Consider the following 13,418-nt stretch of genomic DNA (forward strand, 5'->3'; position numbering starts at 1 on the left):
TACTTGAAGATGATCTGTAAAACATAATCCATGCAACATTTTGGCCAAAGAACCACCATTACATGTTATGTAGACCACAAGGAAGTGTTTTACATTTAGAAAAAAATCATAATATGACCCTTTTAATGCGCCTTATAATCCGGTGCGCCTTTTTAATGAAAATAGACCTGAATAGACCCGCTCATCGGCATACATACTTTTAATTAATTGCATATTTTAACTACCAAAGATAGTCATAATCAACATCTCTGTTTCTCTGTTTCTGCCATCTCTCTCTGTTATTTTTTGTGTTATTGTTGTGATGCGGCGAATCCCTCTGTGAAAAGTTGCCGAGCAAAGAAAACGGGGCTGTCCTAATGACAATTGTATAAACTGGTTAATAGGGGACTGTGGAGGTGGGCGTGGTCGGCGCGCCTCCTGAGAGAATGGAGTGTGTATGGCCCGGCTTCGAAGCCCAGCTGACAGGTGAGTAGATTGCCCAGCTGGGCTAATTATCTAATCACCTGTTGCCTCTATCGGCAGGGGCCGGGGCCATGAGGAGGGGAGCGGCGGCTGAGACAGAAGCGCACACACCGGAGGACACAGAAAGAGCGAGAAACCACGAGCACGCGTGACTGAAAAGTCCTGCACCCTGGTGTACATGCCAATAAAGACTTCTTCTGGGCTCAAGAAAATCTATCGGCCTCAGGAGAACCCTCCCCACACAAAGAGACTTTCACATCTGGCGCCCAACAGTCCTGAGGACCAAAGATGTCTGCAGCCAACCCACTGATGGCGCTAGGGCAGGTACTCGCGGAGGTGACAGCGGCGAGCCAGCAACAGTTAGAGGCGGTTCGACTCCAGGTGGCCCAGAAGAGCCAGATACTGCAGTCGCTGGCGGACCGGGTCGGAGCGGGGCCGCCAACATCAGCGGCCGTCTCCGTGCAGCGCATGGCGGAGACGGAAGACCCCCAGGCCTTTCTTGACATCTTTGAGGCCACGGCGGCGGTGTGCGGATGCCCGGAAGAAGAATGAGGGGTGTGACTTGTGCCGCTGCTGGCGGAGGAGAAGCAGCGGGCGGGGCTTAGCCTACCGGCGGCCTCCCGCGTGCACTTCTCGGACCTGAGGCGGGCGGTGCTGGACCGGACCGGCTGTACCACAGAGGACCACCAACGCCGGTTCCGGGCGCTGCGCCTGCGACCGGAGGACCGCCTATTCGTGCTAGGGCAGCAGCTGCGGGACGCGGCGACGCGCTGGCTGTAGCCCGGGAACAGCGACGGCCGGGTGGTGGAGCTGGTCGTCTTGAAGCAGTTCCTGGAGGCGATCCTGGCGTGGATATCGGCCTGGGTCCGCTACCATCGCCCGCGAGACCTGGCAGCGGCGGTGACACTGGCGGAGGACCACATGGCGGTGCATCGCGAGGCGCGGAGGGAGGAGAGGACCGTGGAGGCAGCCGAACGCCCAGTGCTGGCGTCGCGCAGGCCGCACGCGAAGCAAGAGGCGGCGCCGTTGCCGGTCCCGCGGCACCGTTGCCGGTCCCGCGGCGCCGCACGATTGACGTATCTGCTACTGTCTCGCAGGTCCCGACGGGTCCCGTACCAGCACCGTTGCTGGTCCCGCGGCGCCGCACGATTGACGTATCTGCTACTGTCTCGCAGGTCCCGACGGGTCCCGTACCAGCGCCGCGCCGACCACGCCCCCCTCCACAGAGACATATGATAATTTTCCTCTTTTCTGACTGATAAATATTGTTACACTATTTTAGATACTTTTCTTAACTAGGACCCATTATGCAAAACCAACTTTCCTCCCTTTTGGTACCTACTTTTGTGTTTGTGGGATATGCATGAGTCAAACCATGCAGGCATGGTGTAGATATCTATAAAACAACCTTGCCTTTCTTCAAATTTGTATTTCTCTCTGGCACTCATTGAAGGCGGACGCTTTTCCTTCCCTCTCCCTTATCTCTCCTGCTTGCTTCTTTGTTTGGTCTTAACTTTCTTGGAGCCTCTTTTTGCACTGCTCTCCAAAATAAAAGCAATGAAATTGATCCAATGGCCTCTTAATGAAATTGACAACATCTTTTTGATGAGAAGCTCGGGATCGGGGGAACCTGCCTGTCCTGACGGAACGGTTGTTGTTGGACACACAATGGACTCTTGGGAGAAGGGGAGTGCCGCATGCCTGGTGACCCTTTCAGTCAAGTACATTGTAGATATCTACTTATTTGGAATCATGATAACAGGATATCTGCTGATTGGAGTAAGCTGGCAGCCGTTCAAGGTACACTATATTGCCAAAAGTATTTGGCCACCTGCTTTGACTCACATATGAACTTGAAGTGCCATCCCATTCCTAACCCACAGGGTTCAATATGCCGATCCACCTTTTGCAGCTATTACAGCTTCAACTCTTCTGGGAAGGCTGTCCACAACGTTGTGGAGTGTGTCTATAGGAGTTTTCGACCATTCTTCCAAAAAAGCATTGGTGTTGTTGGTCGATTAGGCCTGGCTCTCAGTCTCCGTTCTAATTCATCCCAAAGGTGTTCTATTGGGTGCAGGCCAGTCAAGTTCATCCACGCCAGACTCTGTCATCCATGTCTTTATGGACCTTGCTTTGTGCACTGGTGCACAGTCATGTTCCACAAGGAACAGTTTGGAATTGTCCAAAATGTTTTGGTATCCTGGAGCATTCAAAGTTCCTTTCACTGGAACTAAGGGGCAAAGCCCAACTCCTGAAAAACAACCCCACACCATAATTCCTCCTCCACCAAATTTCACACTCGGCACAATGCAGTCCGAAATGTACCGTTCTCCTGGCAACTTCCAAACCCAGAATATTTAGGAGGGTGGAAATTTCACAACCGGATTTGTTGCACAGGTGGCATCCTATGACGCTTCCACGCTGGAAATCACTGAGCTCCTGAGAGTGGCCCATTCTTTCACAAATGTTTGTAGAAACAGTCTCCATAACTAAGTGCTTGATTTTATACACCTGTGGCCGGGCCAAGTGATTAGGACACCTGATTCTGATCATTTGGATGGGTGGCCAAATATTTTTGGCAATATAGTGTACCTGCCACAAATGATTGAAGGATGGGCAGACTTTGTAATTTAGGGCTAAATAGCAAACGGGACAACATCTTGGAGACAATGTCTGCTCTGCCTGGTGAAGTATAAAGAATTTGAAGACCAGAAATAGACAATTAGAGTGAAAAATGTAAATATGTTTTCACTCGCTCCAACACAAACAGTAATCTAGATGGTTTTCCCTGGCTGGAGCAACCTGGCAAGGTCGTTACTTTGAGATTCTCCCAAAAGGACAGTGCAACGCTGAAACCTCCTTCTTTGTCTCTCATGGAGATGCACCTGCAGTTGGTTGACTTTTGTTGAACAGACAAACTGTGTTATTGCAATAACACGCTGTGAGAGCACTAAGGTCACGGAACAAAACCACTCTGCAGGCTTACCCACACAAAATCCATCCACGTACCCCACGCCCCACATTCCACGCCTTAGCCGCTTCACCCCGCGTGGTCTAACCGACAACATAGCAGCGCCCCTGGTGGTGGCAGCTTCGGGCCGGATGCCCGCCCCCTGCCCCTCGTTGCAAGTCTCCAGTTGTATGTCGTAATATCAATAAGTGCTTTTTTGAGGTTTTTTCCTGGTCACCACTCTAGGAGTTTAGTTAGGGACTTACTTTTTTTTCTCCTCCATTTCCCCCATTTTAACCATTTTTTCCTTTCTTTTCTACGGGGCGATCAGGGTTCCCATTCTGTTCACCCTGTAACTGAATGTCGACTCTTTGACGGGTGTGTAGTGAAAATGTCATTTTGTTGTCTTTTTTAAGTGCAATGACAATAATGTTCTATTCATACTTCCTACAAACGAGCTGTTTGAAATATGCCCCATTTGTGATGTTTTCCCATTGGGGACGTCAGCGAATATCTCCACATATGGTTAAGGTTAACCCGAAGAGCTTTGCGCGAGTCCGCCATTGTAGTCTGACCTTGTAGTCGATATGTTTCTTCTTTTTCTCTATCCTCTTGTTGTGGGGCACAAGCATACTCCAGTGTCGCCATTTCTGATACAAATGAGCGTATAGTTCTCACTTTTATCCGTCAGTAGACTCGATATGGAAGCGCTAAAATCTACAACACAAATGTCAAACTCAAGGCCCGGGGGCTAGATCTGGCCCGACATATCATTTTAGCCCGCTGTCAAAACGTGGACCTTGGGGTGTTGTGTTTTCCCGGAACGCAAAGGAAAGTTGGCGTGGGCAAGGCGTGAAGGTAAGGACATGTTTTATTTTAAACACTAACAAACTACAAAAAAGGAAGCAAACAAAAGGCGCGCACAATGGCGGAGAACAAACTTGGCTCATGAAACAAAAACTTGCACAAAGGCAGACACTATGAATGGTTGAAAAACACTGAGCTAGAGTGTCGGTTGATATCGGAAATGAAGTGCTGGACAGTATCGGCATATTGAAAATATTTAATTAAAAACGCCAAGATAAGCCTCTGTACTGCTAAGCAATTAGGTTGCTCTGTGTGAAACCGTCTGTTACCTGCACGGGACTATTATCAATGTAGGACTCCACAGTCTGTTAGTTATAACTTTGATTAAATAATGAGTAATGTAGAGCTGTGGGGTTTTGTGTGTGTCTAGAAGACTTCTCAGGAGGTGCACTTTAAAATGAAGAAAAACACATTTTAAACCCAATGCTAAATTCAGTTATGTTTAGAGATGTCCGATAATGGCTTTTTTGCCGATATCCGATATTCCGATATTGTCCAACTCTTAATTACCGATTCCGATATTAACCGATACCGATACATACAGTCGTGGAATCAACACTTTATTATGCCTAATTTTATTGTGATGCCCCGCTGGATGCACAAACCAGTGATTTTCAACCACTGTGCCGCGGCACACTAGTGTGCCGTGATATATTGCCTGGTGTGCCGTGGGAAATTATGCAACTGTACCTAATTGGTCCAAAAAATATTTTTTGCAAATCAATAATCATAATAATGTGCCTGTGCTGTGTAGAGTTTGGCAGGGTAACCATGTCATACTCCATATCAGTAGGTGGCAGCAGGTAGTTCATTGCTTTGTAGAAGTCGGAACACATCGAGGATGGTTTGTCATTATCCCAATAGGCAGAGCACAGCGGGAGACAGTGTGCAGGTAAAAAGGTATGTAATGCTTAAACCAAAAATCAACAAAAGGCAAGTCCCACTAGGAAAAGGCACTGAAGCATAGGGATGGCTATGTAAAACAAAAGTAAAACTGAACTGGCTACAAAGTCAACAAAAACAGAATGCTGGACGACAGCAAAAACTTACAGCGTGTGGAGCAGAGACGGCGTCCACAAAGCACATCCCGTACATGACATGACAATCAACAATGTCCCCACAAAGAAGGATAGCGTACGCACAACTTAAATAGTCTTGATTGCGAAAACAAAGCAGGGGCGGGCAATAGCGCTCAAAGGAAGGCGTGAAGCTGCTACAGGAGAACACCAACAAAACAGGAAGGGTCACCAAAATAACAGCGCAAGACAGGAACTAAAGCAATACACACAGGAAACAACAACAAACTCAAAATAACCACAACCTGGTGGAGTTTAATTTTCTAACCTTTTCTGCTGGTGGTGTGCCTCCGTATTTTTTTTTTATGAAAAAAATGTGCCTTGGCTCAAAAAAGGTTGAAAAACACCGCATTTAAACAATGTAACGAGGTTTTCCAAAATAAATCAACTCAAGTTATGGAAAAAAAATGCCAACATGGCACTGGCATAATTATTATTGAAGTCACAAACTGCATTGTTTTTTTTTAACATGCCTCAAAACAGCAGCTTGGAATCTGGGACATGCTCTCCCTGAGAGAGCATGAGGAGGTTGAGGTGGGCAGGGTTTTGGGGAGGTGGGGGGAAAGGGGGGTAGGGGGTAGCGGGGGGTGTATATTGTAGCGTCCCGGAAGAGTTAGTGCTGCAAGGGGTTCTGGGTATTTGTTCTGTTGTGTTTATGTTGTGTTACGGTGCGGATGTTCTCCCGGAATGTGTTCGTCATTCTTGTTTGGTGCGGGTTCACAGCGCGGCGCATATTTGTAACAGTGTTAAAGTTGTTTATACGGCCACCCTCAGTGTGACCTGTATGGCTGTTGACCAAGTATGACTTGCATTCACTTGTGTGTGTGTGAAAAGCCGTAGATATTATGTGCTTGGGCCGGCACGCAAAGGCAGTGCCTTTAAGGTTTATTGGCACTCTGTACTTCTCCCTACGTCCGTGTACACGGCGGCGTTTTAAAAAGTCATACTTTTTGAAACCGATACCGATCATTTTGAAACCGATACCGATAATTCCCGATATTACATTTTAAAGCATTTATCGGCCGATAATATCGGCAGTCCGATATTATCGGACGTCCCTAGTTATGTTAAAAGACAAAATGGTCCACCTGGCGCAACATTGACCTCCTCGACAGCAACGGCGGCAGGTGATGAGGAGGATGGAGACGAAGATTAATGTCCCCACCAGGAAGATGGAGAGGATCACCAGGAGAAGCACGTAGCCATCTTGCTGCTCCTCCGTCTGCGGTGGTACCTCCTAAGACCGATGAACAGAACAAACATGTGAGTAGTCTCTAGTTGCCAACGTGATGTCAAAGTTACCTAGCAACAAGTCCGCTAATGACAAAAGCTACTGGATAGATACAGTCCATCATCATGTTGTTTCTCTAAGAGGGGAAATTAAACTTGGATGAGATCACTGATTTAATCATTCCCTCGTCCAGATCAGGAAGTTGTCTATTAGCCAGGTCCGGCGTGGCCAAAGGAGCACACAGTCCGAGGGGAAATGGCTTCGCCAGCAAACATACAAACACAGGAAGTTTGACTTACTGTGGAGTTTTCTGGTGGGATGTTCCAAACGGTAGACTCATAGCTCATGGTCCAGGCCAACTATGGAGTCCCCCCTGGGAGAGACACAGAGGAAATGGCTGTTACCGGAGCTGTTCATCCAGTTACAAACACAGAACACACAGACTATCTGCACTAGCTAGTACTATCCACTTATACTTACATGAATTGCATGGTGCGCTTAATGAAAACATTTGTGCACCACAGGAATCTGAGATGCTTTAAGTTGTGTGCTTTAAAACATCATCAATCTATGATCTTTTGACATTTGACAAGTGTTGGGCTAAAATTAGAGATGTCCGATAATATCGGACTGCCGATATCATCAGCCGATAAATGCTTTAAAATGTAATATCGGAAATTATCGGTATCGGTTTCAAAATTATCGGTATCGGTTTTAAAAAGTAAAATGTATGACTTTTTAAAACGCCGCTATGTGCACGGATGTAGGGGGAAGTACAGAGCGCCAATAAACCTTAAAGGCACTGCCTTTGCGTGCCGGCCCAATCACATAATATCTACGGCTTTTCACACACACAAGTGAATGCAATTCATACTTGGTCAACAGCCATACAGGTCACACTGGGGGTGGCCGTATAAACTGAGTACTGCTGTGGCCCATACAAACCACAGCTCTAGGGTCACTCACGGCCCAACACTGGGCACCGGCATACTTGCCAACCCTCCCGATTTTCCCGGGAGACTCCCGAATTTCAGTGCCCCTCCCGAAAATCTCTCCGAGGCAAACATTCTCCCGAATTTCTCCCGATTTCCACCCGGACAACAATATTGGGGGCGTGCCTTAAAGACACTGTCTTTAGCGTCCTCTACAACCTGTCGTCACGTTCGCTTTTCTTCCAATCAAACAGCGTGCCGACCCAATCACATAATATATCCGGTTTTTAAACACACATGAGTGACTGCAAGGCATACTTGATCAACAGCCATACAGGTCACACTGAGGGTGGCCGTATAAACACCTTTAACACTGTTACAAATATGCGCCACACTGTGAACCCACACCAAACAAGAATGAATAACACATTTCAGGAGAACATCCGCACCGTAACACAACATAAACACAACAGAACAAATACCCAGAACCCCTTGCAGCACTAACTCTTCCGAGACGCTACAATATACACCTCCCGCTACCCCGCCCCCACCTCAACCCCGCGCCCCCCAACCCCGCCCACCTCAACCTCCTCATGCTCTCTCAGGGAGAGCATGTTCCAAATTCCAAGCTTCTGTTTTGAGACATGTTAAAAAAAATAATGTACTTTGTGACTTCAATATATAAATATCCCTAAGTTGGCATTTTTTTCCATAACTTGAGTTGATTTATTTTTGGAAAACCTTGTTACATTGTTTAATGCATCCAGCGGGGCATCACAACAAAATTAGGCATAATAATGTGTTAATTCCACGACTGTATATATCGGTATCGGTTGATATCGGAATCGGTAATTAAGAGTTGGACAATATCGGAATATCGGATATTGGCAAAAAAGCCATTATTGGACATCTCTAGCTAAAATAGTAACATAACCCATCCTGTACGTTGGTCGGTAATCTGGAATGGATTGTTGATTAATCGTGTCTTGGAAACCACCAATCTCATGTAAAGAATATACAACATGTAGTAGCAAGAAACACGGCAATAATGAACAAAGCAAAACATGTTCTGGACCAAAAATCACTTCATATTTTCTACTGCTCACTAGTGTTACCATATCTGAGTTCTTGTGCAGAAATGTAGGGAAACAACTACAAACCCCGTTTCCATATGAGTTGGGAAATTGTGTTAGATGTAAATATAAACAAATTACAATGATTTGCAAATCATTTTCAACCCATATTCAATTGAATGCACTACAAAGACAAGATATTTGATGTTCAAACTCATAAACTTTTTTTTTTTTTTTTGCAAATAATAATTACCTTAGAATTTCATGGCTGCAACACGTGCCAAAGTAGTTGGGAAAGGGCATGTTCACCACTGTGTTACATGGCCTTTCCTTTTAACAACACTCAGTAAATGTTTGGGAACTGAGGAGACACATTTTTTAAGCTTCTCAGGTGGAATTCTTTCCCATTCTTGCTTGATGTACAGCTTAAGTTGTTCAACAGTCCGGGGGTCTCCGTTGTGGTATTTTAGGCGTCATAATGCGCCACACATTTTCAATGGGAGACAGGTCTGGACTACAGGCAGGCCAGTCTAGTACCCGCACTCTTTTACTATGAAGCCACGTTGATGTAACACGTGGCTTGGCATTGTCTTGCTGAAATAAGCAGGGGCGCGTCCATGGTAACGTTGCTTGGATGGCAACATATGTTGCTCCAAAACCTGTATGTACCTTTCAGCATTAATGGCGCCTTCACAGATGTGTAAGTTACCCATGCCTTGGGCACTAATACACCCCCATACCATCACAGATGCTGGCTTTTCAACTTTGCGCCTATAACAATCCGGATGGTTCTTTTCCTCTTTGGTCCGGAGGACACGACGTCCACAGTTTCCAAAAACAATTTGAAATGTGGACTTGTCAGACCACAGAACACTTTTCCACTTTGTATCAGTCCATCTTAGATGAGCTCAGGCCCAGCGAAGCCGACGGCGTTTCTGGGTGTTGTTGATAAACGTTTTTTTGCCTTACATAGGAGAGTTTCAACTTGCACTTACAGATGTAGCGACCAACTGTAGTTACTGACAGTGGGTTTCTGAAGTGTTCCTGAGCCCATGTGGTGATATCCTTTACACACTGGTGTCGCTTGTTGATGCAGTACAGCCTGAGGGCTCGAAGGTCACGGGCTTAGCTGCTTACGTGCAGTGATTTCTCCAGATTATCTGAACCCTTTGATGATATTACGAACCGTAGATGGTGAAATCTCTAAATTCCTTGCAATAGCTGGTTGAGAAAGGTTTTTCTTAAACTGTTCAACAATTTGCTCACCTTGTTTGTGAATGACTGAGCATTTCATGGCATCTACTTTTATACCCAATCATGGCACCCACCTGTTCCCAATTTGCCTGTTCACTTGTGGGATGTTCCAAAAAAGTGTTTGATGAGCATTCCTCAACTTTATCAGTATTTATTGCCACCTTTCCCAACTTCTTTGTCACGTGTTGCTGGCATCAAATTCTAAAGTTAACAGTTCACTGTTATGTTACAGAGAACAAGGAAATGGGATAAAATTGCTATGGTATGAAAAGGGGTAGGATTAAATAAGATCTGCTTCTTCCTACTACTTGTCGGACGTGCTGTAATGAAACAACTGGAAATATGTGATGCATCACATTGTATCGTATGCATGTTCCAAATAAACTGAAACTGAACTGAACGGAACAGAACATTGAGGCAAAAAGGCAGTACCTGGCTGAAACCAGCAAAGATGCCCCTTACCATGATGACATTTAACCTCTAAAGGCCGTAGTGGCCACATGCGTGGACAGCACCTTTTAGCTCTTATTTCCAAAATTGTGTACACTACTGAATTGAGGTCTTATGCTGACATATGGACACTTATAATGCTATCTGGTGGTGTCAGAAGAGTATAACATACAATGGAATTTGGAAAAAAAAAGTGTAAAAATAAAAATTAGTATGTCACTACACATGAAGTAAACGTTTGTGTACTTATGGACTAAGTACATCATATCAAAAGATGATTTTTAGTTTTTATTCTAATTAGGATCCAATCAGTCCAAATAGCAAAGAGAAATAAAAAAAGCATGTAAACAAACAGCTTGGGCCTTAAGAGGTATGCATTAAGGATGGGCTATATGGCCTAAAAATCTATATCGCGATATATACAGTATTGTAGCCATTACAGTAAATTATTTGGCATATAAAAAATAATAATAGAACCATTTCAAGACGGGTTACAAAGGCTCTTAATTTAGCTGCTGACATACAGTACAGGCCAAAAGTTTGGACACACCTTCTCATTCAATGGGTTTTCATTATTTTCATGACTATTTACATTGTAGATTGTCACAGAAGGCATCAAAACTATGAATGAACAAATGTGGAGTTATGTACTTAACAAAAAAGGTGAAATAACTGAAACCATGTTTTATGTTCTAGTTTCTTCAAAATAGCCACCCTTTGCTCGGATTACTGTTTTGCACACTCTTGGCATTCTCTTGATGAGCTTCAAGAGAATGAAATGTTTTTCACTTCACTGGTGTCATAGTTTTGATGTCTTCAGTGACAATCTACAATGGAAATAGTCATGAAAATAAAGAAAACGCATTGAATGAGAAGGTCATTCTTGTTTGGTGTGGGCTCACAGTGTGGCGCATATTTGTAACAGTGTTAAAGTTGTTTATACGGCCCTCAGTGTGACCTGTATGGCTGTTGACCAAGTATGCCTTGCATTCACTTGTGTGTGTGAAAAGTCGTAGATATTATGTGATTGGGCCGACACGCAAAAGCAGTGCCTTTAAGGTTTATTGGCGCTCTGTACTTCTCCCTACGTCCGTGTACCACGCCGTACAGTGGCGTTTTAAAAAGTCATGAATTTTACTTTTTGAAACCGATACTGATAATTTCCGCAATTACATTTTAAAGCATTTATCGGCATCTCTACTGTCAACATATTATTGAAACAACAATTAATCAAATTAGGTCAAATGCCCATCCTTAAACCATATGTTTTGCTAATTGATAGTGTGTTGGCTGATGTTGCAACTATTTAGTGTGTAAAACCGAAGTAAACACATTGATGGAAATACTCAACCATGGAAAATCTCTGAGCAAAATACAAGTGTACCACTCACGTGCCGCTCATGCATGCGTTAAATCAGCCTGGAAAAGCTTGAGTGTGTCAATCATCAGCCACAAATCATACCATCATTTCAACATAGAATGCATAATTATACTTCCCACACAGAAGCCTCAGCCCTTCCTACTAATCAGAAGCTCAGGTCCATTGGTGCTGCCTGCAGATCATGGCCATTAATCCTGCCTCTGCAGCACCAAACACCCCCACACACGCAAGCACAACCTGGATACTCACCACAGCATGGAGGAAGCAACATGCCCAACGCTTACTGCAGCAACTTCAGCACCCCGGCTTGTAAATAAACACAGCCTTGTCTAAAATCTAGCAGCTGCTTCCTTCCAGCTCGGGCGTCTTACCCTGATGGTGGGCAATGCGCATCAGCAGTAGCAGCAGTAACAGCAGCAGCAGCTCTGGATGTGTGTGTCAGGCGAGCTCGTGTGTGTGCAGCTTGAGAGAATCCGCCTCAGCTCCCTCGGTGCATCCTCGGTACGAGCAAAAGATGACTGAATTGCCTCCAACCCCCTTCAGCTCAGCTCAGCTCAGCAGCGGCCCAGTGGCCTCGGAGCAACAGGACAGCATGGCTGCATGCATGGCTAGGAGCAACAACAAAAAGAAGAAGAAAAAACAGGCAGCAGAATGGTTGGTTAAATGCCAAGTTGGACGTTATGCAAGCAGGAGATGCACCTGAGAGACAACACACAGGCTCCGCGTCTTAATGGATGTTTAGTTTAATAATGTAACACAAGAGCAGACATTAATCCCACACTTTAAACTGAATGCAATTAAACGGGAGTGCTGATGCTTAAGTAGACAATTATGTTATGGGACCCATTAACTCTACCTAGCAACAAGTCCCCAGGAAAACACAACACCTCATACTTTTCATTTATTTTGTGTAACACTTCTAGGATGTTGAAATGTTACTTAAAGGCCTACTGAAATGCGATTTTCTTATTCAAACGGGGATAGCAGGTCCATTCTATGTGTCATACTTGATCATTTCGCGATATTGCCATATTTTTGCTGAAAGGATTTAGTAGAGAACATCGACGATAAAGTTTGCAACTTTTGGTCACTGATAAAAAAGCCTTGCCTGTACCGGAAGTAGCAGACGATATGCGCGTGACGTCACAGGTTGTGGAGCTCCTCACATCTGCACATTGTTTACAATCATGGCCACCAGCAGCGAGTGTGATTCGGACCGAGAAAGCGACGATTTCCCCATTAATTTGAGCGAGGATGAAAGATTTGTGGATGAGGAAAGTGAGAGTGAAGGACTAGAGGCCAGTGGGAGCGATTCAGATAGGGAAGATGCTGTGAGAGGCGGGTGGGACCTGATATTCAGCTGGGAATGACTAAAACAGTAAATAAACACAAGACATATATACTCTATTAGCCACAACACAACCAGGCTTATATTTAACATGTCACAAATTAATCCCGCATAACAAACACCTCCCCCGTCCCGTCCATATAACCCGCCAATACAACTCAAACACCTGTACAACACACTCAATCCCACAGCCCAAAGTACCGTTCACCTCCCCAAAGTTCATACAGCACATATATTTCCCCAAAGTCCCCAAAGTTACGTACGTGACATGCACATAGCGGCACGCACGTACGGGCAAGCGATCAAATGTTTGGAAGCCGCAGCTGCGTACTCACGGTACCGCGTCTGCGCATCCAACTCAAAGTCCTCCTGGTAAGAGTCTCGTTGTGCCAGT

At 45.2% G+C, this 13,418-nt stretch overlaps 1 protein-coding gene across 3 annotated transcripts in view; it reads right to left on the reverse strand.

Annotated features, from left to right (window-relative positions):
- The window catches only part of cbarpb (CACN subunit beta associated regulatory protein b), a 39,646-nt gene that overhangs the window by 21,821 nt on the left and 4,407 nt on the right, over positions 1–13,418 (reverse strand). The window contains exons 2-4 of one of the 3 annotated variants that reach the window (XM_061977807.1): positions 12,048–12,284; positions 6,886–6,959; positions 6,444–6,592 (exon numbers count right to left, since the gene is read on the reverse strand). In XM_061977807.1, the coding sequence (XP_061833791.1) occupies positions 6,444–6,592; positions 6,886–6,933 (197 nt within the window). In that variant the 5' untranslated portion in view covers positions 6,934–6,959; positions 12,048–12,284. Of the gene's footprint in view, positions 1–6,443; positions 6,593–6,885; positions 6,960–7,066; positions 7,084–11,925; positions 11,997–12,047; positions 12,285–13,418 lie in introns of those variants that run through there. The other 2 variants (XM_061977808.1, XM_061977809.1) reach the window with 2 other exon arrangements.

The sequence above is a fragment of the Nerophis lumbriciformis genome, linkage group LG18 (assembly GCF_033978685.3).
Source record: "Nerophis lumbriciformis linkage group LG18, RoL_Nlum_v2.1, whole genome shotgun sequence".
NCBI classification, from domain to species: Eukaryota; Metazoa; Chordata; class Actinopteri; order Syngnathiformes; family Syngnathidae; genus Nerophis; species Nerophis lumbriciformis.